The 25,958-nt window shown below is 38.8% G+C and overlaps 1 protein-coding gene across 1 annotated transcript in view; it reads right to left on the bottom strand.

Moving 5' to 3' along the window:
* CRYBG1 (crystallin beta-gamma domain containing 1) overlaps nucleotides 1–25,958 on the bottom strand; it is a 45,822-nt gene that overhangs the window by 3,900 nt on the left and 15,964 nt on the right. The window contains exons 9-21 of the mRNA XM_037392661.1: nucleotides 22,448–22,574; nucleotides 22,105–22,140; nucleotides 21,562–21,704; nucleotides 21,182–21,308; nucleotides 20,945–21,090; nucleotides 14,615–14,741; nucleotides 14,392–14,424; nucleotides 12,547–12,656; nucleotides 12,161–12,290; nucleotides 8,293–8,432; nucleotides 5,818–5,941; nucleotides 4,468–4,626; nucleotides 1,470–1,632 (exon numbers count right to left, since the gene is read on the bottom strand). Coding sequence (XP_037248558.1) covers nucleotides 1,470–1,632; nucleotides 4,468–4,626; nucleotides 5,818–5,941; nucleotides 8,293–8,432; nucleotides 12,161–12,290; nucleotides 12,547–12,656; nucleotides 14,392–14,424; nucleotides 14,615–14,741; nucleotides 20,945–21,090; nucleotides 21,182–21,308; nucleotides 21,562–21,704; nucleotides 22,105–22,140; nucleotides 22,448–22,574 — 1,565 coding nt within the window. The remainder of the gene's footprint in view (nucleotides 1–1,469; nucleotides 1,633–4,467; nucleotides 4,627–5,817; nucleotides 5,942–8,292; nucleotides 8,433–12,160; nucleotides 12,291–12,546; nucleotides 12,657–14,391; nucleotides 14,425–14,614; nucleotides 14,742–20,944; nucleotides 21,091–21,181; nucleotides 21,309–21,561; nucleotides 21,705–22,104; nucleotides 22,141–22,447; nucleotides 22,575–25,958) is intronic.

Below are 25,958 nucleotides of genomic sequence, written 5' to 3'. Positions count from 1 at the left end.
ATGTCTGATAGAATGTAAACATATTATAATGGAAAAGGATGGGATTTTTTCCAGTGGAAGAAGAAACTATTTGATAGAATGGTGCTCTGGACAAGGCTTTGAGCTACACCAGTATATCCACAAGGTGGCACTGGTAACTGCACAGTTGAACAACTGCATTAATTTGCTGAAGAATTCATTAATGCTCAATCTGTGGTCAAGAATAGATCGGCAGAATTAGCAGAAACAGGTAATGTTCCTGCTAGGCTTTCTCAAGTAAAAGCTAAGTGGTCCTACTCTTTCATATTTACCATACAGATTTACTTTTTTTTAAACTACGAATGCATCTATACTTTTATCACCCGACCTATCCATTGTAAAGTTCTTCAATTATAAGTGCGGAATACATAATTGCTTTTAACATGATTAACTGAAGACAAAGCAGTGTAACAGTATTTCTGCTCGTTTCATGCAACTGAGAACTGACTTCAGAAAAAGGTATGCAGAGTCATCATGACTAAAGACTCCCTTGAACTGGAGTCTTTTTGATAATTGTATAATGAATCATCACTAGCTTTTTATTGCAGTAAAGAGAATTTGTGACTATTTGTGCCAGTGTTTTATTATGGGCAGATATTGGATAACCCTTTTCTCACAGTTCTGACAGTCCTGTCCTCCTTACTTGTGAAGTGCTGACTGTTGACTCTGGTATTTTTCCTTTTTTAATTTTTTTTTTAAATTGCTGTAATTAATGTCACAGCATTAATGCAGAATTAAAACAGCTAAAAAAATTAACAGCTATAGAAAATTATTACTCCTCCCACCTGAAAATGCAGTGTTATATAAGAACATCCAATTATGCTAATTTTGCTAGTCATTCCATTTGTTGCTTTTTCAGACCTACTATGAAACTAAGAACAAAATTCAGAAACAGTATCTACATGAATCAAATTGCTGTGACAAAAACTGTAAAACATGCATCGGACTTTAGGCTGCTATGGCAGAAACGCATGTTCCAAATAAAGGTACAGCCATTAAAGAATGAAAAAACTTTTTGCTTCTGATCACATCAGTGTACAGGCCTGCCTCTGCTTTCCTAATATCCTTTGACTATTGCATCTACAATTACTATATAAGAAAATTTGCTCTATACAAATTAAAGTTAATGAGAAGCTAGGTCTTTCTTGCTTCAGCATTTAAAATAATTATATTCACATCACCCAGTGCCACGTAAAATTAACTGAGGATATCTACAGTGAGTGGACACTGGGAATACAAGATAAGCAAGTACTGTGAGTTACTACACTCCATGAAATTAAGTCCTAGGGCCTGTATAATTCAGAAGGTCAGACTAGCTAATCGGGTCTTTTTTGATTCTAGATTAAAGTAACTATAACACCATCCTTAATTTATAGGCACATTTAGTGCCTATCCCACTGTAAATAGCATGTAATTAAGACACAATGTAATGAGATAACACATTTGCTTACCTTTGATATCTAAAACCAGCTTGGGTTTCATCTTGCTATAAATCCTGCCATCAGGACTAATATGCCAATATTGTTTCTCTTCATTCCGTTCAAATGAAAGACCGAGTTTAGAGCCAGGAGTTATAAGATTTCCAACAATTGTCAAGCAGCAATCCTCTGCCATCTGTATCATCAGAAAGGCAACAAGCTATTACCAATTTTTTTTTACTTATAGTATCCACTGTTTTTTTATCAGATATAAGAGAAGTCAGCAGGTGAGAACAGAATCTAGGAACTTCTTTCCCTAAAGGAACATATTTTTGCCCCAAGCTCAAGACTACTTACTTTTCTTTTGTTTCTGTTTCTGCTGACACCCTCCACTGCAGAAGAACATTAAACTAACCATGCTGTATCAGATCAAGAGGTACAATTAGCACCTGCTTCTAGCAGTGGCCAATAACAGATGCCATGGAAGATCACATTCACTCTGCTCTTGTATGCAGTACGTTCCTGGTCTACAGCGACTTCCAGCCCAGAGACTTTTCCATGCAGAGCTAATACCTTTAATACTTGGACAATTTCTGTCCCATACGTGAATTTGTTAGTTCCTGTGCGCTGAGATCAATGTAACCCTTTTACATGAACATGCTTCTGTATCATAACCCTTCTGTGGCAAGCAGCTCCAAATCTTAACTACTACTGTTATTAAAAAAAAATAAATTTGATAGGTGACTACTGGTTTTATTTGAAGCTCTCCTCACCCCCTTCCCCTCCCTTTTTTTAAGGGATGTCTTGTCCATGCTGTTTGCAGAGACTTCAATCATATCATCCCTCAAACTGCCCCCTTTGCAGGCTAAAAAGTCATAGCTATTTTGTCTCTTCCTTGCTTAGAAGCCCTCCATCTCTGCGCATCTTTTTTTTGCTCTTTATTTGATTCTAGTTTTGCATTAACCTTTTGAGATGAAGGACATAACTGGACAGTATCAAGTGTATGAATTTCACAGAGTATCACAACAATACTTTCTTCTTGGTTCTATATTCTTTTCCTACTAACTTGTATTACTTGACTTCAAAACTCTGCAAGTGTCTCTATGGTTAAAAGAAGTGGCAAAAAGCAAGCTTACTTGAAAAGAATATTAAGCTGTATTAGTAGTAAGTTACAGTAATTATGCTACATGAAGAGTGATTTTTAATAGATCACCATAAGCTGCCTTGTAACTTCTGAATGGACTTCAGTGGCAGATTACACACCCGTCTGCCATTGTTGATATGGCCCTAAGCTATTATATATATAGTTTTGAAAAAGTGGTACTTCTTACTGTCATAACCTAGAACTGAAGTAAGTTGATTTAGTTCTGCAGTTCTGAAATCCTCTTCTGTACCTAAAAACATTCTCTAGCAGGGCTTGGAAGACTCAAAGCTTACACATTAGGTCCACTAGGCCACTACTTCACCCATCTCCAAGACACTTATGAAGAGTGAGGGGACCTGAATTAATATCTGCTACTCATATCCGCTTCTCGCAAAATGAGCAGAATAACTTTAATATCCTGCTCACTGATTATCCCATCTATCTGAAACAGCTCTTCCTCGAAAACCTCAGGCAAACCTCAAGGTACCATGACTTAGTGAGGTGACCTAAGCTTACAGAAAGAAAGGTGCAAGTTCCTCCAATAACCTGTGTCTGCCTACATGCATGTACCTACTCACCCATGAGCTTAATTTTCTTCTTAAAATGTGGTGAAAACCAATTTTTTGTGCAAAATACATTTACTGCCATTCAACAAAAAGATGGCAGAGTTCTGTAAGGTTTCAGTCATTTAAGATCAATGTTGCCAGCTTGCACTCCGCACTAAGCTACCTGGCTGCTATACAGCATGGGCTGTGTATTTTCTGTGCACAGAAAAACTGATTTATGAGGATAAAAACCAAGAGCATTTATATAAAATAGTACCATACTGTCTCCATGTGAACACTTTCCATGAAATGCTTGAGAGGCACTGTCAAGACAGAAGTCTTTTGTATGCAATATTAAAGCTTTTAGCTTACTTTGCATCACTTTGCTGTCTGCATAAATCCCTTTTACTACTGCCTGTGTCCTGTAAACATGTCCAAACAATGCCTTAGCTTATTAACAGTAAGGTTCTTCCCTCCAGCATAGATGACATAGTTATAAACGGCTCCTTTGAAGTTATACAATCCTATAGAAAAAGTTCACGTGATTCTTTAATACTGTTAAACGGCTTGACTGCAAAGTAACTTAATTTTCCTTGGCCAGCATCCCTGCCTAGGACTGTTCATGCTTAGACATAATGAACTGTGCATACCTCTGCTCACCTCAATGACAATTCACGTATCATTAATTTTATGGACTGTGAGAAAAGTAGTACTTCATTTGGAAACTTGTACGGAGAAACAGAAAAGGGATGAATTTGAAAAATACAGAGGGGATAAAAAACAAAACAAACAAACAGATCAACAACAACAAAAGAGAAGAGTAGGAATTTAAGTTTGCCTGAATGCAGAAGAGGATATAACCTACATCACACTAACTGACCTACCACGAGGTATTCCTAGTTCAAAACATTATCAGGGTCTGCATTTTAAAAGGTCTCCCCTGCTTTGACGCTTTTGTGATATTTTCACTGTGGAGAAAGAGGGCATGAACGCAGAAGGAGCTCATGAAGAGGCAAGACTATGATCTTCTGGTGTTGACTATACTTATGAAGCTACTATTCTTTAGGAAAGAAGTAAATCTTAACTAAAAGCTCTCAAAATTTCAATTACATCAAAAAAGGTATCATACAACTAGTTTGTATCACCTGAAAAAGCCAGACTTTGATTAAAAAAACAAAACAAAAAAACCCCCTCAAAAAACCAACTCCCTACAAAAAATTACATTACAGCTGAAATAGAATAAGCCTATAAGATAAGTTAAGATGATACAGTAGGAATTGAATTCTGAAAACCCTACTAGTTGAGAGGAAAAGAGCAAAATCACATTGAACTTGAACCTCACCCGGCACTTTATGAATCCATCCTGATAAACCCAGATTTGATCATCTGAGTCTGTGTCTTCTGCAACCTGTATTCTGAGAAGATTCAGATTATCCAAGTTTCCATCAGCAGACATGAACTTTCCCGTTTCCTTGTTTCGAAGCCTGAAGTACACACGTTTCTGCAGAAAACAACAGAACTCTTTAACCACAGTCTCAGTGCAGAACACATCTTGCTCTAGTTAACTTCAGAGCAGTTATTGTTCAGTGCAAAACCCTGTGCCTCCCTCTTTCTTTCAGGAAGCTTAACTTTTCTACTTTAGAATTTAACTCCAAAGTTCATAAATATCTAGGACAAGCCAAGCTTTGAGAACTCGCCATTCTGCATGGAGAGTTTTAGGTTTTCCTATGCACTGAGATCAGCACACAGTGGAAAGCTATGCATTTTTAATTCAGAGCAGCACTAACTTCTCCCTGCTACCTTCCTGTATAGATGCTTTTAGCTTGCATCAAGGGTGCACTTGTGCAGTGCTGCTCATTTCACTGGCAGCAAGTATTACACTGCACATTTGTGCTGTGGCTTGTTAGACGTTAACACTTCTGTTTAGACAAGTTTCAGCCGCGGCAGTCAAAATGCATTATTCCTAACTGCTTAAGGCTATACAAAGACAACTCTATGACAGCAAGCAAATGCGTTTGGTTACAGGTACAAGTAACCCATGAATTAGAAAAAGTTGTTTCCTCTACAAAAAATGGCTCAGTGAGAACTCAAATGTTAAAGCTCACAGGACTGCTGCTGCAGCACTGGAGCAAATCACATGGTCTTTATTTAGAGAACAAAATGAAAAGGACACTGCAAGAGTAAGTTTTGCATTAGATTTGCAAATTATTCTTCCAAGTAATAAGCAAGGAAGGACCTTCCCCCTACATCAACACAAAATCACTACTAATTGAAGTATCCAGTTTTGTTGACCGATTTTCTTGTTGTTCCACAAACAATGCAGACAGTAGAGACAGGATGCCAATAACCAGTTTGGGTGCTCATTATAAAACAACTTAAAATAATTCATATATAGTAGTTATAGCCGTTATTGGTTAAAGTAATTTAGCCAATCCTTATATGCTGTCTTCTATGCTGGTTTAAAGTATGCTTAATGAACAGTTCAAGCAGTGGAATTGCAAAGCCACACAGCATAATCAAACAGCTTTTATTACAAGCAAAACCATAGAATAATTTCTTTACACTATTGCCATTGCTGAAGCTTGTAACATGCATCAGGACTGTAACATTGCTTTCAACTGTGTAATATCCCCCCAACCCCATTACAAAATATAAATTAGTACTTGACAATCTCATCTCAGAGCCTACTCACCTGCAGTAAAGGCCTCAGAGAACCTATCTGACAATAGCCACTCGCTTTATACCAATCTGGAATTTCATCCGGTGACAGCAACATCTGACGCCCCCTGTAATTACTATGCTCATAAATTATCCATCTATGAGAAAAAAAGACAGAAAAAAAAAAAAAAAGACAGAATGCTTTTACTGCCAAATCCTGCTTCAGAATCAATAAACGAGTTTAATAAAAAACCTGTCCCACACAGTATTAGTGTTTAGCTTTGGAAAGCCATTTACCTTCTTTTAAACAAGTCTTCAAAACTAATAAAATCATGTCCTGATTTAGATCAACCACATTAAAATGAATACACTGGAGTTCACTTTTTAAAGTCCTGTTACCTAAAAATTACAATCTGAATGAAACAAAGCATTTTCTTGTCTTAAAGGGAGAACCCAACTTTTAAATATCATGTTTTCAGCAGGTACTGTGACTCCCCAGGGAGTATGTATGTATATGCTACATATGCCGTATATGCTAGATAGCTGCATGTGCAGAACCAGGAGTTCTGTGTCTCTCAGTCTGGACACGCCTGACCCACATAGGACAGAACTACCAGGGACGCAGATTGCAACAAGCAAATACTGGAACTGCAACAGGATGAAGTTCTCTAGGGTATTTTGATAAGAGGTTTTATTTCAGAACACCTCTGTTCTTCCCAAATACCGGAGGGCAGGGGTATAACAGAGAGAGAAAGAGTAAACATGCAGAACAAATTTTTTTGGCGTTCCCTAGCACGTAACCAACCAGGCTTACAATCACATTGAGAGCAACATGTCAGAACCTGACTTCTGCTCTCTACTACCGGTACAGGCAGTGAATTACAACTAGAGTTTGAAATAAGAGTACAATACAGTCCAATTTGTTGAGTTTTCTCATACTAAATTTACTGGGACTGTCCAATAGCCATAGGTTTTTGAGTACATGAACAGTCAATATGCACATTTTCCTGTTACCTCTGTTCCTCTGATTTGTCAGCAGACACCTACATTCAGAAGAGGCACACTCACCTTAATTTTGGTGCTTTATCACAGCCTAATACACATCTATCCCCAGGTATGAAATTAATAGCATTCTAAATGGATGTCTCTCAGCAAAGGAAGATGAAAACCCCTTCAATAAGGGAGGCAGTAGGGGCAAGGACACTGAAACCTGTATTTTGACACAGTTCAGCAGCTGACACTGCTATTAGGAAATGAGAATTTTCATATCATACTCTATACATTTCCAATGATCAAACAGAAAAAAACATATATATTAATTGGACAGGAAACACACATAATTCACAACTCCATTACCTGGAATCACGGTAACCCTGTTCTTGGCAAAGTAGTAAGGTGATGTTTGACTTTATGTTATTTCATGTTATGGAAAGGGAGAATCAACTATATGGTGGTTGTGGTGAAAGATACTGAAATCTCAGGAGACTTAAGAATACAGAGCATGTACCTCTTCTTATGACCTTTATGTTTCAAACTTCAGCTCAGTGTGCTAAGGAAACCCTTTGACCAGCTTTTATCCGGGTGGGGAAAATGGTTTTCTGTACAGATCTGGTATTGGCTATCCACTTGAGGGCAGTCTTAAGTTATTCAACAGCATCTCTCTAGTGCACACCTTGGACTTTTCCCTCTTCAAAAGAACATGTTTAAATGCAAAGCAACAGTAGCATCGATCTATAGTTAAAAAAAGTCACATTCTTCCAGTCAGGAAAAAACATACACTTGAGACAAGTATCTTGGAGGTAGAGGTTAACAGGAAAAACACAGAAAGAGAAATTTAACATATCTGCTGGAACACTGGAAGAAGACAGCACAGTAGCTCTCAAAATGCTTCCAGACAAGTTTTTAAACTTCATCACAGACTGTTTTTTTACATGACCTTCAAAAGTAAATTTAGAGAACACAACTGCTCAAAACAGCTAACGAATTTAACTGCTAGACTTACAACCAAGAGTTTGACCCGATTTCTGAAGTAAAAGAGATTATTACTAATACCAAAAGAGGCCAGATCATGATCTGACTGCACCACTGTGTCCGTAGCATGTAGGTAAAATGATGAACATGAAGACTTATTAAAACATTCTGAACTTATGACACAGATAACACACTGATTTATGATTGAGACCTAAATCAAGAGCACAGAAGTTAGTTTTAAGGGTGCTATGCAAGCTGGCTTTTATAATATGGCATGAGAGAAGACACCAGTTTCCCTGCCAGCTTTATTGAAATCAATTTCAAATTCTAGCACAGGGCACTGGTAAGTGGTAACACACTGAAACAGGATGTGAAAAGGTTCTATAAGAACAAAAGGTTCTATAAGAACAAACTCCACTAATGCACTGCACACGTTATGATATTCTAATTTTATACTCTTTGGTTTCTGTTGTCTGTAATTTTTCTATTGCAAATAAGTACATAATTCTAAAACATCAAAAAGTGATTTTAAACTCACATGCCGCCAAGGACTTGAACTGAAGCTATTCGAGGATTGTATCCCAGGAAATGGAGATTTAAGATTTCTGTGCTGAACTCTATTTTCTTTCCTTGGAAACCCACCTTCTCAAAAAGAGCTATGCATGGTTCAGACAGCTCCTGCAAAAGGAAGGTAAGCACTTTTACAGGATGTTAGAACTCCAGATGGTGACTGTGTACATCATTACCCCACGCAGCCTTTTTATTTAAGAGGTTTCTTCTTGATGTAATATCAAAGACCCTCAATAATGTTTTTGTTCTGCAACAGGTGACTTAAATTCAAAAAGCAAAAAAAAGCCCTTATACAAAACACACAAGGAATCCTGTATGCAACATAAAACTTAATCTTAAGGCACACACAAATCTCTCTGTGCTTGATTCTTACATAGTATCTTAGGTATGTTTTAAAATACATTTTAATTAATACCATCTCTTTCTTCCATTGCACTAAATCCCACTCATTGCAGGAATTTTCATCTTCACAGCTGAAGACACAGTAAGATAATAATGATTTCTACAGCTTCAAACGATGACAGCTTCGTCAGCACTGCTTATCACTTACTGCTCTCATTTTTAATTCTTATAGTAGTTTATGGCAACGCCTCTGACTAGAGAAAAGCTTCAAGATTCATACTTCTGAATTCTGAATAATTCTGAGGAGAAATTCATGACTCAAGCAAAAACTCTAACATCTGATGTGGGGAGATGATTCTTCTCCCTCTCTGCCAAAACACTTCTGGTGTCAAAAGGGATTCTGCCCACATGAAGCTCCCCGTAACACTGAATCAATTTTAAATGGCTTCTGGATAACGAACTTTGGACTTTTTTCCACGTGGCAAGGTATCTTTAGTGGACTAGAAATAACCTCTCATAATTAAGGCCTTCTCCTGGAAGCTCAGAGGTAAGGGTTTGAAATCCCTTGGGGTAAAGTCAATTAAGCCCGAGTGTCCTGATGTTACAGTTTACGCTCATAGACAGAAATGACCCTGCCACTCCCTTTCTCACAAGTCTTCCAGCAACGACTGCATAAAACCAATGCCATAGCTAAAGAGCTCCTTCCTGCTGGCATGTGTTCAGCACACTGAAAACACATCAACTGGATCGGGAACGCCCAGCATGACGCAGTCTCAACAGACTCCCACCTGGCCTCAGGCATGGAAACAGGCCCTCCAAGGCAGAGGTGGCTCCATACACGCATGGCAGCGGATATCTGTGCTTCCAAGTGACTTTGTTAGGCAAGACCTCATGTCTACCTCTTTCTAGACAGCGCTTAAATTCCTCTTTAATCTCCCTTTAGATGTTTAAGGGCCCGGATGATAACATTGTGTGTCACCATTATCTCTGCAACAGTCCAGATTATTGCACAGCAGCTGAGCTATGCTTCCTGATCATACCTATGCTACTAGGTTGTGGAAAACGTCAGGAGAGGCCTTTCAGCTTACTCCAAACTCAGAGTATGCTGACTCCCACCATGAAAGGCTAACACCAGTTAGACTGTCACATGACATCACGGGTAGAGCCCAACAGAACAGTCCCACCATCACAATGTCCTGGTGTCTCTGACCCCTCTGCTACAGACCTGCACCCGCACTCTGAGACATGCAACTGGTCAGGCAGCTGCCCTTGAACCATATGCAATGCTTCAGAAATAATCTACTTACGAAGAAAACACACAGATAGAAAAGGAAATCCTTCAATCTTGTGCCACACCTTCCACTCCAGGCATTTTTTTTACATTCCGCAGCAACACTGTTATATAAAACGTTCCCCATAGAGGGAAGCGTAAGGTCAGCTCACAAGTTTCAGTATTTCACAGGTACTGCACTGTACGAAACTGGTGCTCCTGTATATCTACATTTAGGTATTTCACAGAGTCACTCATTAAAAAGAAGTATTTTCAACAGGACTGTTCAAGCATAAACCATATTCACACGTGTTTTTATAGTATGTTCAGGAAAAAAGAACATGTAGCAAATTCAAGAAGGAAAAATGCTACTTTCTATCTGCAGCACAACCATGTGGACCATGCAAAGCAAGCAGAATCAAGCAAAGATACAGTGATATTAAAAAAAACCAACAAACTGAACCCTTAGGCTTATGAACAAAAGCCCTTTTAACTTTCACTTCTGTTTATCAAACATCCCTTTCATTTCCTTTTTTTATGGTCCCTTAGAAATGGATCCCTGCAAAGGAGAGTTAAACTAGGTAAGTATAGTAACGTGACATACTAAAACAGCAAAGGTGCTTCTTGTATAGAAATGCCACAGAAAAATCACAAGTCAAGTTTGGGAATGGGCAGATGGTGGCGAGGAATTAAGATTGGCACTGCCAAAAAAAACAGTACCAAAAGAAATCTGACAGGTGAAGTCAGTATCTAGAATAATAAAGTTCAATCTTTTGTAACATTATGAAAAATTAACAGTATAATATGATAGTTTCTACCTAACTTCTTATTCTCTGTATTCTGGTTTGCTAATAAACTGCTGAGCAAAGCAACCCTTTTTCCTCTTCTCCAGAGGCAGCAAGCCTCTGAAGAAGGAAGCAGCAGCACGTGACTTGGAGACAGATGCAGCTCCATGCTAACATCTAAACTGTGATAAATTGCAGGGCTAGAACAAGTTTCAGAAGTTGTAAGAACTTAAAGAGGCACAGAACTGGCATTTGGTTGTTTTAACACAACAGTCCCTGTCACAAATCATAAGTATTCTAAAAGTAAGCTGATCCTTCCAGTTTGAAAAAAAGAAAACATCTTAAACCCAAGTACTCAATACCAATATGTACAAAAAAGCCTATTTTAATTCATAGTGATGCCCCACCAAGCTTGGCTAGAAACACTTCCATTGTTTTTAATAGGATCTCTACTGGACAGCAAAAGAATCCAGAGGGCAGACATACTTGCTTCAGACCTTTGCTTACACTGTACATCAAAATGCTCCAGATGCATGAAAGATGATGACACATTTTCTCCTTCGTCAACTGCTACATCACTGACAGGTTACCAAAATTATAGAGGAGTGCAATAAAGTTGCCAAATTCAAAAACAGAGATCCAATAGTGTACTCAAAATGAGTACCACCTCTTCACATTGCTGTAAGTTCCCGGATTCTTGACCACATTTTTCTAGTAATTACTTTGATCTTAAAAGATATTTGCAGATTCCGTAAGTGATCCATCATAATGATTGGTTATAGGCTTGAGCAAACTTGTTCCTTGCCACAGATGAGTTACAAAATATGTAAATGTTGTTTCATTTGTATCCACCACACATAACAACAACACAAGCTGATTTTGCCAAATGGCATTGGGTGTTGCTTTACTTCATCCAGAAGGGTGCATTATTTTGTGATTAACTCAAACTGCATTTCCCTGATGATAGCAACAGTGTTTTATAATTACATGTATTTCATGCAAAGTTGCTTAGTTAACTCTGCTTTTTAATATGCATAAAAAGCCCAAGGTCCACAGTACAGGTATTTCTTCACACTGTCCTACTGACATTTCTTAACCCAGTCTAAGTGGTCTCTCCTACTGGGAAATGAAGAGTTTATCTGACACGTTTGACACTTTTTACGGAAGTCCTTTTATAAGCTGTTACGAACAGTGATCCCAGGCAGCTGCTTCTGTGATATCCCCTCCTTCACAGCAACAGCACAGAGGTCAAAAAACCCAAACTGCAGCTAGGCCATTTAACTGCTACCACACAGGGGAAAAAAAACAAACAACAAACAAACCAAAATCAAAAACCCTCCTCTGTTGTCTGTGCATCCCCAGCATTTTTACTGTTGCAAAAAAATGGGAAAGTCAGAGTCATCAGCATACTTTACAATATTTCTAATAGCTTTACTTACAATATTTATAATCTGTAAAGATTTAAGAACTGCTTGGGGTGAACAACCCATTGCCGTCAGATCAGGATAGATTCCTTCTTCTAACACATACTGGTTCCCGCAGAAGTCTTCTTGATCATACACTATGCAGCTGCAGGAAGAAAAAGAAATAGCCTAGAATTCCGTGCAAGTAAAATGATGCTAGTGTTTCTCAGTCTTTAGCAAGAGGCACTGAGAGAAACATTAGTTACAATGTTTTGTCCTGACACGATAAAGATTGATGGGTAAACTGCATAGTATTGTTCTCCTTAAGTCCCCGAAACCACTTCAGTTGTTAGAAAACTGGTTACTTTTTTAGAACTTCTACCATTTCAGTGATTTTGCAACATTCAATCAATATAACTTACCTGCCATCTAAAATTTTTGAAGACTTCACAGCAAATGAATCAATACATCTTGTGTTTTTTTCAAGTATTTGGCAGTTACCCTTGAATTCAGGCTCTGAAAATAACTGGACCTTTAAAAAGTTATAAACATATTTTAAAACAATTCATTCTTCAACCTTCAGTAACATGTCTCTACCACTACTTCTATAATTAAGATTAAAATATACTTAAAACACCCAGAGTTCCTCGGTTATATATCTTTTTTGTTATGTATTCAGTGCTGCAATCCTTATTCAAGAAAGCAAGGTAACAATACCAAAATTTCTGGCTGTAAATCACTCGGTAACGTACAAAACAACGGAGACAAAAATGAACAGAGACAGCTCCTTGGACTATATATGGCAGAAGATTTTTGAATTCCCACAGAATGGCGAGAACAGGCACATCTTTAGTGAAGGACTATAAATGGTTTTGGTTTAGATTAATCCATTTAATCTCCAAAATACATACTCTTCCCACTAAATGAAAATTGTCTGACTCCCAGAACATAATGGGACATAATCCTGGCCAAGTACTCAGCATGCCAACAGGCATTGGTATGTATTCCCAGGCTAGATGGGCTTTATGTGCCTGTTACAGCCACAGATGGAGTCACATCAGTTCTTTCTCTGCTGGGAGGATAAGAGAGGATACATCACCCAGAGTCTTTTGTCCTTGTTAAGAAGAAAAAAATTTCTAAGCAGCAAACCTGCTCATTTGGTTAGAGGGTAATTAACCCTGATCACACAGAAGTCATCCACATTATCACACGCCTACCAGCTTTATTCACTCTTAACAGAGACACGAGTGTGGGCACGTACAGCATTCTCCGAAGAGGAACGCGCTGACGGGGGATGCACTCTGTTGACTACAAGCCATTACTTCTTTGTTTCCTTTGGATAAGGTCTTAATAGGCCCATAGTATATAGATGCAAATAATTTTTCATGCACGCAGCTGAAAATAAGCAGCCTTGAGATTTTTATTTCCCATAGTTTATATATTATACCTACACAGGCGATGCCAGCGAGGCATGCTACTAACCAAGAATAGAAAATGAAACATCTAAGACTTTTCTCCCTAGTTTTTAGTTCCATAACATACTCACCATTTTGACTGAAATGAAAATAAAACTTTGTACAGGGATAAACATGAAAAGGTTTACAATTAGGAAAGGATGAAAAAAGCCACCCATTAGCCTCACTGTTAAAACTACATATTTGTACTTGCACACAGGAGACAGTCCAACGTAAAAATATTAGCTCACTGCATGGACAAGTTCTCCCTGTCATTTCCTTCTCTTAGTTATTTACAAAGATGGCATTAACTTTTAAGCACAACCCAGCATTATTTGTGAGTGAATAAGATTCCCTTAACTACAAAGGCCACTAGCAGAACTGTTAAGCAAAGATCTGGGTTCAAAAGAAATTACATCACAACTGTATCATAAACGATATCTATTGTAGAGCCCCTGCCTCAGCAACAGAATCCAGGTACCTGCACCTCTGCGTAGAGGGCTGTGGCCTTCAGCTCCTCAGAACTATCACCAATACCCCAAAACAGCTCATCTGCTGAACCAAAACATTGCCTGTGCCCTGAGAAAGCTCTGAGGGCAGCTGTGTATTAAAGCCCACTCTCCTTGGGCCTTAATGTGCTTTACTTAAGAGGTTTGGAAATCAGCCTCCCTTCACCTCAGTTCTCATTCTTTTGTCTGACTACATCTGACATGATATGCAAGTACCTGGTGTTACACTAGGCAAAAAGCTGTTAATCTTTCTTCATACATGTTACAGACATAACACAGTATTTCACTTAGACAAGTATCTTACCTTGACTTTACCCCTTTCACTTCCAACAATATCCTGCAAAAGTTTGGAGGGGAGGAAAAAAAAAAGGAAAAAATATTTTAAACAGTAATAAAGTAGCAAACATACAAAAGTTTACTATTAATTATTGTTTAAAGTATGTAAATAAACTGAATTTGATAGAAAAAGTATAGCTCCAAGTTACTCCAGAGAAGCTTTCAGAACAAGTATAAAATGAACTTCTTACCATAATGATGGGCTGAACTGAAGATATTTTGCAATTCTTCCCCCCCCATGCCTCAATGCTGGGATATAGCCCTTTAGCCAGTATATACTGCTCGCCCGTAAACTCAGGATTCTCATAAGCCACCCACCTAAGAGAGACAGAAGAAAAGGGCAATGGGTAGAAGTCACACTACTTTTCCAAAACACAGATGTGTATTTCATTACCGTCTTAATGTAAGAACATAGAAAAAAAATTCTCCCCTCAAGTGCCAAACTACAAGGCTATTAAAACCCTGAAAAAACTATAGTGTATCTGATACTCCAAAGGCCATGCAAATTTCACTTCCTTTCACCCTGCTATGTTGATACGAATCAGAGTGAATTAGCTAAAGCAGACCACAAGTTAAAGTACATCATCTGCTAGATACCCTAAAAGCTGACTCCAGTAAGAGTATTTCGGGATGTTTCACAATTCTATTATTTTATCTAGGTAAGTTCTTTTCAAGAAAAACAGACAGATGTCAGAATGCAATTTTTTTGGATAAAACTAACTTTCAGAGTCATCTGGGCAGTGAAGATAGTAATACTGATTTTTAATGTTGCCTGTACCTACAGTTCAGTTGTGTTCAAGCAAACCCCAACAGAAAGCTGAGCTGCAACAACAGGCATATATGCTCATGAGAGCAGGCTGTTCTCTGCTAGGAATCACAGACATCAGCAGGAAGAACATCCTTGAAAGCTAAGTATTGAAACCATCACAGATTTGACCAGATTTATGTATTTAAATTCAAAGCCATTACTATAACTACTCAGTCAGATATCATGCTTGACACAGGTCACAAACTCAGATTTCTGCATCAAGGCCAAAATTTCTGTCTCAGTCAGAATATGCCTTTTTTGAAAGACCCTGAACTTTTGAGATGCACAGAAAAGCAACCAAATCACTACACACCTCTCCAACATTCAATCACCCCTGCAGCACTTTATTTCTAGTCTGAAGTATCCATTGTCAGCTAGTCTTGCTAAGCATAGTCTAATAAACCATCTATTATGGCATTCTCCTAACCCTTGCTCTGCACTGAAAGCCCAGATAATGCATTCCCACACAGGCACTACCTTTGGTTTTGTGAGAACCTACATAACTTCTGTTGCCTTTCACTGCTAGATTTCCCAAATTTTCCCATCATTATATTTTGGCTCTTTTTTAAACTCCTTTTTTCTTTTTTTTTGTTCGTTTGTTCGGGGTTTTTTTGAGTGGCAGTATTAGAACTGGCCACAGTAACAGCTGAGTTTCATTGGTTACATTTACATAAGGATCAGGACATCTTGCTGGTCCCTGGTTCTACAAGATAATCTTCTACTCGCCAACAACCAGCTTTTAATTTTAGCCAATGCGTTGCATAAGGAGTGTATGCTAGGTTATGCCAGAACCCACTTTCAGTGCAGTCTTCTTAATGTAGTTAAGAATGTCAACACAAACAAAAAATTTCACATCATAAAGCAGTAAAATGATATGGAATTTAAAATGTGCAGTGGAGGCTAACTTTCACCATGTAAATTCACCATAAAATGATCTCTGTGTCAAGCAACTGGATTCTGTTAAACTTATTCCAAAACCAAATACCAGAATCTCTGCAGATACAACAAGTGGGATTACTTCAAACTGCAATAAAGCTGCATCAACATGTATGTGCTGAGAGGATGAACTTTTTATTATTTGTCCATGGCAAACACCCATGCAGTGATTTGCATTTATCACTGTTCACATCTCTTGGTTTGCCTCAGATATAATCAATTATTCTAACCTGTTATGCACTAATTACTTAAGGCATATTTCAAGGCACATTTCAAAATCACCTCATAGTAATTCATCAAAGAGACATTGGTATGTACAATAAATTGAGCAGACAGTTCAAATGTCTCAGGTGTGTCTATACCTGTATGCCACATATACCAGAAGCTGTGAAAATGAGGTTTTCTTAACCAATTTCTTCAGCAGACATTCACTAGATTTTTCAGTGCACAAATGCTAGGGTACAACTACTGTGCATGACAGTTTAACTTCATTGACATCTATGCAAACAAGCATTTCTGATATTAAGTGAATGATAAAATATGGCAGATGCCTCCTAAGAATCTCTCAATAGCAGTTATTTCATTTCTCCCATCTAATAAGAAGCCGAATACAGAAGTAATCGACTCACTTGCATATGTTTATGCTGAAATCATTGGGATTTCAGTAAGTAAGTACCACTCTCCCATGCAAGTTAGCCCATGCAGTTAAGAGAGCTTCTAGAGTCAGGGCTTGCTGTGAAATACTTGCGCTTTTCCACTTCATTCAGAAGCCCCTACAAGCTGCTGAGAGTAGTAACATCATCAAGGACAGGCAGCTGAATTCAGTACCAGCTAAACCTGTCAGACCTCAAAAGACTATCCTTAGGAAGGAGCACTGCCTTAATCCAGCTTCTGACGTAACAGAAAGGCCTGGAGAGCAAGACATCGCCTCCATATCTGAGAAGGAGAGTCAGTAACCAGGCACCACAAAAAAACTGACGTACTGCTCTGCCACATGGCAGCAACCACCCTGCCCTACATGGAGCCAGTTCTCTTAACAGTTTTTGTAGAACCCAGCTCTACAAATTGCCTGAGCAACAGCCTCACCCAGGTTGCTGGTAGGGTGGTGCTGGAGACCTTTACTCCTCTGCACCATCCAAGCCCCTGGAACCAAAGATGCTGAGAAAAGTGTCATTTATGTATTGTTAATATTATTACACACACAGTATCTTTCCCCAGAGTCTTCTATATATGATGTCTAGGAAGCACAGCTCCAAACAGTGTCCGAAAGAACAGTCAAGAATCCAAATGCAGATAACTTGCCAAAAATTATCTTTGCCCATGGTTAGCCCGTGACTCATCTTACCTAACTTTATCTTTCATAACATTGGCCATTTCTCTTCACATTTGCTATTTCTAACATTAGCTGAGAGGGGTAATCCCCATTTTTGCATTGATCAGACTCATTTTAGGATAGGACAGATTACCTACATCCTAGAAGGACCTTCTCTCTCAACTAAAAGAAATGACAACACCTTCATTAAACTAAATGCCATAGCTGTAAACAGAAAGTTTTCAGGGACAGCAGCACTCCTTCAGGTCTGAAATAGAATCCATAATCTTTAAAGTTTAAAGACTACATGGAGTCAATGAGTTTAAATTGGCCCATACATACTAAGCAGACAGACCACGAGGGGCCAGGAAGTTAAGTGGCATTTGCAGATTTGTAGCACGATGAACAGAGAGGATGAAGTAATAAAACTCTGTTTCTAGGAAAGAGAGAAAACAGGTTCTTTATCATACCCTTTTGTGCTTGTGATTCCTAGTATCCCAGAGACCCGCAAACTTTAATTTTGCGACTCCTTGAAAAGGTTTTTTTGATGTCAGTTCAGCTCAGTTCAGAAAGGGAGGGGAGCAGAAGCTTTGTCCGAAATGTTTTCCCATGGGGCACGCAAGGGCTCTTGCCCTTTTCAGCTCCCAGTGGAGGTTTGTTCTTGTACCTCAGGTCTCCTTAGTCTCATGCGTGTTACCTTCCTAAGTGCATCTAGATTAAATTTACTGCATTCTGGCTCCTGTATATGAGCTATTCATCACCTAATGATTTCCTTAATATCACTATCCATATGTACACTAGAAGCAGCCAAATCTGCTCTGTAGACTAATTACTTGAAAATTAGGGGAAAACCAGGCTGATTACAGGACCACAGTAAAACAAACGCCTACGTAAAAAAGATTTGGAAAAGTTCTTCCACCAAGTTCAAAAAGTATCAAATGAAAGACAAAGAGTTTTTTCAGTATTTTTGGCTAAAGTTTCATGAGTTTATGAATAAAGAAAAGGCACATTTCAAATATGCAGTTTCTGTGATTTTGATCACTATTAAATGTAAGCTTCGGGAGTTTTTTAAGCAGAGATGAAATCAAAATTGTACAACAGTTGATTTTGGTACTTGCTTAAACCTGTAAAGGGTGTTACCCGTTGCTAGTAAATACTTCCATTTTCCGCCACTTAAAATTCTGCCAATTTGGAAGTAAAGATCAAACCCTACTTAGAAGAAAGGCCTCTCCTATTTTCAGGCAGTCTGCATTGCTTTCTCTCACCTCAATGGCACAATAATAAAATATCCTGGATTTTATGCTTGGCTGGTCTTTGAAGAACACTCAAACATTTTAATTTTTAAAACTGTCAGCCCTCATCACCTTAGAACTTTTTTGGGGGTTGTGTCTTTAAAATGGATTTAGCTAAGAAGTTAAAATACTGCTTGGAAATATCCTTCAGAAACACAACAGCTGAAAATTTTAATGCAGCTAGTGTGCAATTACCCCAAAACGGACTATTCAGTCCCCAAATGCAGAGCTGGGCTGTCTTCAGCATACAGTTTAGAGTTGCAATTCAGCTTAGAACTTGTCCAGTAGTATCTGTGCACTGCAGTGTCAGGCTTTGTTTCCTTTGATATACCCTTTAAATTATGAAGCAATGAAATTATGTGGGAAATACAGATCATCTGTTATCTGTTACTGCTGTAACTGCTTACCCCAGATACCTGTAGTTAAACAGTTGCTATGAAGGGTTTTATATTTTTGACTTTTTCTTTCTTTTTAATGAAGTATTTTCAATATGATACCAGGAAGGTTACTTTGAAATATTATGACAAGCTATTACTGAATCTGTCACAGTACACTACAGTCTAACCAGCTCAGGAAATTGCTCAATGGATTATTCATCACTTTTAAGACTCATATCTTGCAAGAAAAAGATAGAAAACCTTTTCACCTGAACTGTTACTTAACACTTAAAATAAAGCACTGTATTACCAAGCATGATTTAACATGAATCATTCAGCCTTTCTGACACATTAGCAAGAACACCACCACAAAACCCCCAAACACTCACAACTTCTTTGAAAACAAAAGGGTCCTACAAGACTGTTAAGAGCTGAGTGCTAGTCACCTGTTATGAACAATGCACCTACATTTTTATAAAAGCTTATCACTACAAATTACATCTTTAAGAGACTACAAGGTGAGATTACAGGGCAGTAGCAGTCTGTGGGAAAAGAGTTTTGTTTGTAATGACTTCTAGCCACCTTTACCACCAGAGTATTAGAGTCACGCTTAATCACTGGAATATGCAAACTCAAGTACCATTCCTATCTCAGCTGCGAGACACATTTACTAGACCAACTACACAAAGGGCATGATAGGTAACCCACAATTTATTTTCCAACCTTCAGAGGTGACTCTTTCCCATGAATCTCCCTTGCGTATTACAGAAGACAAAAGAGCACGGTGGCTTCAGAGGTCACAAGGCGGAAAAAAACCTGCTGTCACACCATATTCATATACAAACTAAAAGCGTTCCTCTGGAATGCACTGAGCTTGCTTCTGCAATCTTTATCCAGACAAAACTAGCAAGGATGTAGCACAGAAAACACAGAGAAAGATTTAGGGGTGTTTTTGGGTAAAGGAGAGCTTTCAGCAAGTCACCTGCATACCAGAGAGGGAGAGAGACAGTACCTCTCATAATTTTGTCTATTTGGAGACATGATTGCTAATACTTGTTTCTGTTTCCAAAATGCTTTGATGCAGTCTGCAAGGCTGTGTAACTGATGTACTGAACAGATCAAACAGCAGTCTATCAGCTTATTGACTGTGTGTGACAACATAGGTGGTACAAAAGAGTGAGAGTTGTTAATGGCCATGCTAACACAAAGTTTTGGGAATGACTGCGTTCAAAAAAAACTAAAAAAAAGCCCCACCATGATACTAAAACACTATTAACCTACAGGATTCACTATAGTGTTACTTTTTAGAACAGTTAGTATCCTTAATACCAGAACGTATTAGTGAGCATAGGAAGAGTTATCTCCATTTTACACACAACCAAGAGAAAGCAAGGAATTTACCTCTGGCCAAACACAAGAAGCCTGGAAATTAGTGTCAAACCTGAGAATTAGTTCCATAACAGTTTTGTTGTTAAAATGCTTTAAAAAACCCGTAAAAATACAGCCATGAGAACAAGCTATTTCTACCTCTGCAATGAAACACCCTCTCATACTTTCCTACTTTGTGTAACATTAAGTCTATATTTTCTGGCACCATCTGATCTTATTGTGAAAAGAAAACCAATTTACTACACATGTTCACAAACATTTTACTTTTAATATTCTGCAGTCAAGGGCAGAACATTTTATCTGAAGACTCCACACAGGCATTAGAAGTCAGAATGCTGAAAAATACCATCAAATTCTGAAAATAACAGCACATTTAAAATTAACAGGTAATTGTAAGTATCACTTACACGCCACTTAGCACATTTATAGACTGTGTCCTCAGCCCATACCCCGTGTCTTTCAGATTGGAAATAATTCCTAACACATTAATATTGGAACCCTTTGATCCAAAGTCTTTTTCACTGTACATTATCATATGGGAGCTTGTGAAATCCTGTTAAAAGAAAGAGAAACATCATAAGGAAAATGCAACATGACATCTTAATGCACTCAGGAGATGACTACTACCTGTTCTTGGAACTTACACCAACAATTGGTCGCAGTGACTGCAACTCTTCATCATAGCCTCCCCAGTCTGTCCAATCCCGATATGCTCCTTCTTCCAGCAAGTACTGATGGCCTTCAAACCCAGGCTTCTCATAAGCGACCCAACTAAACAACAACAACAACAGTCTGCATGTGAAAACGGACAACAGCCACTCTGTGTTGTTATGGAGGAGATACATATGTGTGAAATTTGTTCTTTTTCTGTATTTGCAAATTTAACCCAGGCTTCTATCTAAACCCAAAACCCAGGAAAACAGAGAAAATAAATGGGTACTGAATTTGTCCACTGCAATTTCCAGCCTATGGAGTTACTACTTCAGCAGAAGGGGAAATATTGCTGATGTTCTCCCACACTTACATTCCTCCCAGTACTTTCATGGATCCCACTGATGTAAGTGGAAGGCTTGTTTTTTCTTCTGACTCCTTGTCATCAAGCATAAAGATCTCCGATTCTATTTCCACATGTCTCCCTTCAAAGAAAGGCTTCTCATAAATGATTACCTGCAGCAGAAATGAAGTAAAAGAAAAGTTACAGAGAGCATGATAAATTCTGACAACAGACAGTTTCTTTTGCATGGGCACATAAAGTAGAAGGCAATATTATGGAAATAATTAGTGGGATGTCTCTGTCTTCTTAAAGAGGTCTTTCCCTTAGAGATGCAACATGAGGGCCTGAATGTTCATTACCCACCTGCATTATCCAGATAGATATTAATACTGTCATATATGTAAATGATGGATGCATAAATGTGACAGAAATTGCAGTTTCATAGTCATATACAGCAGGATCAGCCGCTAAACCATCAGTAGCCGGTACAGAGTCAAGATATATTTATCTACCCATGTGTACCTCATGTGTTATAAAATAACTTTGGACAATCAAATAAATATTGACTTTTACCTTTGGCTCTCCACTGAATTCAACTTTGCGACCACCCTGTAAAAAAAAAATAATAAAATTAAGTTGTCTATACTTATAGGCAACTGTAAGAATCATCAGCTCTTCACAAAGACAGAATTAAGATGAAACCTTCCTTGAAGAACACAAGTGAAAACAAAAAGGCAGATTAAAAACAGAAATGGATGCAATCAAATGTTGAAAGAGACAAGTATTTTACAGACTAAAAATTCTGTTTTTCAAAGAGTTACATTTTTTTGAGTCTTGAAATATCTAGCCACTTTAACACAACATTTCTACACATAAACACGGGTAATGTAACTTGCAAGTAATAACAGTATTTTACCATTTTCAAGGGCCTCATGGACCTAACGTAGGCTTCCTTCTTCTCCCAGAATGCTAAATTTGGATATTCACCAGGCTCCAACATTAAAGGAACTCCCTGGAAACCAGGTTCTTCATAAATTAGCCATCTAAAGGGCAGGGGAGGGTGGGGATAAGGAAAGGAAAAGATAAAAACCTCATAACATTTCTGAACAGTAAAGAATAAGACAATATGCCTACTTTAGGAAAGACAACACTGTACCCTTAATAAAACTTTGCTTCTTTACAATTGCCAGCTACAAGCTGGCATATGGGCAAAATTCAGTGCCTGTGCAGGAACTGCCAATAACAGATGTGTTTTGTTTGAACAGGCTAAAAAAAAAAAATTATCAGTACAATGAACAGACAGTTAAGAATTTGATTTTCTCTTATCTGAAGGCAACTCAAGTTTTGACTCAAGTTTCAAGACTTAAGGTTATTCTGTATTATTTTTAGAGTAGTTATAAAATATGCAGAATCAATTTTCAAGAACTTAAAAGATCTCTACTAACCTAGGCTTGAATTTGTTGCAAAAACTTTCAACACAAAGTTCTAAACTTGTGTTATACATAGAAAAACCTGACAACTCCTTAGAAATCTATTTCCTCATGGTTTGTATCTGCTAATAAATCTGCTTTGAAAGACATAATTTTAAAAATTCCTGATGGGGACAGCAACGGTAGTTTTTCAAAGCTTTTTCAAGAAAATCTTAGCCGGTAATCACTGGGAACAAAGAAACATAGTGCTGATCTTTGCATAAGGATGGCGATGTATTTCTTCCAGTTAAATTTACTGATCTCTCAGAAGTGCAGCATGGAGCAGTATTAAACAAACAGTAAACTGGAACACTATGCAGCCAACCCTTCAATCATGTAAGGATCATAACGTATAAATCTGGCGATATCAGAAAGACTTTAAAATAATCCAGCACTCTGTTATGCTTAAAAGGCCGATTCCAAGCTGATGCAAACTGGCACAAGTTGGTATAGCTTCACCACAGACGTAGGGTTCCAGGAAACAAACAAGGAGCTTACGTTTTATTGCTGTCTATAGCTCAATGTTTGATACGTTGTGTCTCACCACTCAGTAGGCCCTCAACTTACGGCCAGTCACAAGTGATGTTCCCCAGGGCTCAGGATCAGGGCCAGTCCTGTTTAGTATCTTTATCGACAATCTGGACAAGGGGACCAAATGCACCCTCAGTAGGTTTGCAGACAGCACCAAGTTGAGCGGGATGCTGATCTGCTGAGGGCAGGAAGGCTCTGCAGAGGGAGCTGGGCAGGCTGGACCGATGGGCCCAGGCCAGTTGCATGAGGTTCAACCAGGCTCAGTGCCGGGTCCTGCCCTTGGGTCACACCAGCCCCACGCAGCGCTACAGGCTGGGGGAAGGGTGGCTGGAAAGTGCCTGGGGGAAAGGGCCTGGGGGTGCTGGTCAGCAGCCAGCTGAACGTGAGCCAGCAGTGTGCCCAGGTGGCCAAGGAGGCCACCAGCATCCCGGCTTGTATCTGAGACAGCGTGGCCAGCAGGACTGGGGCAGTGACCATCCCCCTGTACTGGGCACTGGTGAGGCCGCCCCTCGAATCCTGTGTTCAGTTTTGGGCCCCTCACTGCAAGAGGGACGTGGAGGTGCTGGAGCGTGTCCAGAGAAGGGCAACGGGGCTGGTGAAGCATCTACAAAGCAAGTCTTATGAGGAGCAGCTGAGGGAACTGGGGTTGTTTAGCCCGGAGAAAAAGCACCTCAGGTGGACCTTGTTGCTCTCTACAGCTACCTGAAAGGAGGCTGTAGGAGGTTGGGTGCTGGTCTCTTCTCCCAAGTAACAAGTGACAAGACAAGAGGAAACGGCCTTAAGTTGTGCCACAGAAGGTTTAGATTGGATATTAGGAAAAAAAAAATATCACGGGAAGGGTTGTCAGGTATTGGAACAGGCTCCCCAAGGAAGTGGTGGAGTCACCATCCCTGGAGATGGCGTGTAGATATGGTGCTTAGGGACATGGTTTAGTGATGGACTTGGCAGTCCTGGGTTAACGGTTGGACTGGATGATCTTAAAGGCCTTTTCCAACCTAAATAATTCTGTGATTCTAACTTCATTGCAAAAATTTAAACATATGGAAGATGAATGAGAAAGTACAATCTGAAGATAAAGGTGCGTTGACTCATTTTCATTGGCAGCTTTTAGTAAACAACAATTAAGCATGAACACTGGGAAACTTCAACGAGATACAACCACACCTGCATGGCAAGGTGACTCAGAATCAGAGCTTTCCTCAACTGCCAATAGTGAACTATGCCATGCCTGTAAACTAATGGAAAGAAAAACCCCTCCAGCATGCAAAAAAGCAGCAACAATTTACTGAATTTCTCGTGCAAGCAATTGGCAGAAACGACTTCTTTCTACACTGGACTAATGAACTGACATCTGAGAGATTATTTTTCAACTGTCTAGTTTGCTTCCTAGTGCAAATACGAGTCTGCCTTTCCTCAAGAGATCCAAATGCAACACAGAGAAATGAAGACTAAGAGTTTACACAGATTTAGTGCAAAAAATGTTGTCACACTGATGCAAAAATAAGGAGCAGTCTGAAGCCCGAGAGATGTGCGCTGGCTCTGCTTTCTTACAAAAAAATTGTAATTTCACTATTCACAGAATGCTTTTAAGTGAGGGACAGAAATGAAGTGGAGAAGTAGATGAAGTCAATTAGTAATCAACCTCTAAGTAACTTACCTGATTTCATTACTCTTGGCAGACATGTAATTTGCATTAAGCTTGCAGTTCAACAGAAATAACCTCCTGTCAGAGAACCAACTGCCTGGACATCTTAAAATTTCCTTATATACCCGAGTGCTTAACTTTTTCCTTGAATCAAGGTGTAAAGATTTAATCAGATAAAATACCCTTTACCTAACAACTAAAATGCTTCATTTATCTACTGGCATATTTGAATACATCTTTGCAGTGGTATGTAACACTTGTCTTTAGTTGGGCAGGTTTTGATAGTTAAATAGACTATTTGCAGCAAGGCAAATGCCATCATCAGTGCTGAAACACAACACGGCCAACAGGTAACAACCGAGGTCTGCACACCCTGTGAAGTGTTCTGCAGGACCCAACATCACTGAAAAGCAATTCCACTCTTGCTTTCTCTGAAAGCGGCCTCCATCTTGTACATACTTTTCCTAGTATCACTTTGAGGCATATTTTCAGTACCAATTTACAAGTTTGTTTATTAAGTTATCAAAACTACCAATTGTACAATGTCTGGATTTTACTTACAAGTCTCTTTTCTCATAAAAGCTTGTTTAGTTCATGGCATACATTAGACTCCTAACTCAGATGGCTAGGTATTTTCAGGTGACATAAACAGGTATGTCCTAAACATCACCACAAACACACTGATTAAAATGCACTGTGAAATACAAGACTGCTTTCCAGAGTCCAGATGTGACACCAACTGTTATTTTGTAACACAAGGGCTTGCAAATTTTCTTCTCCTG

The sequence above is a fragment of the Falco rusticolus genome, chromosome 6 (assembly GCF_015220075.1).
Source record: "Falco rusticolus isolate bFalRus1 chromosome 6, bFalRus1.pri, whole genome shotgun sequence".
NCBI lineage: Eukaryota > Metazoa > Chordata > Aves > Falconiformes > Falconidae > Falco > Falco rusticolus.
The sequence above is the reverse complement of the archived record's forward strand: the minus strand, read 5'-3'. Positions and strand labels throughout refer to the sequence as shown.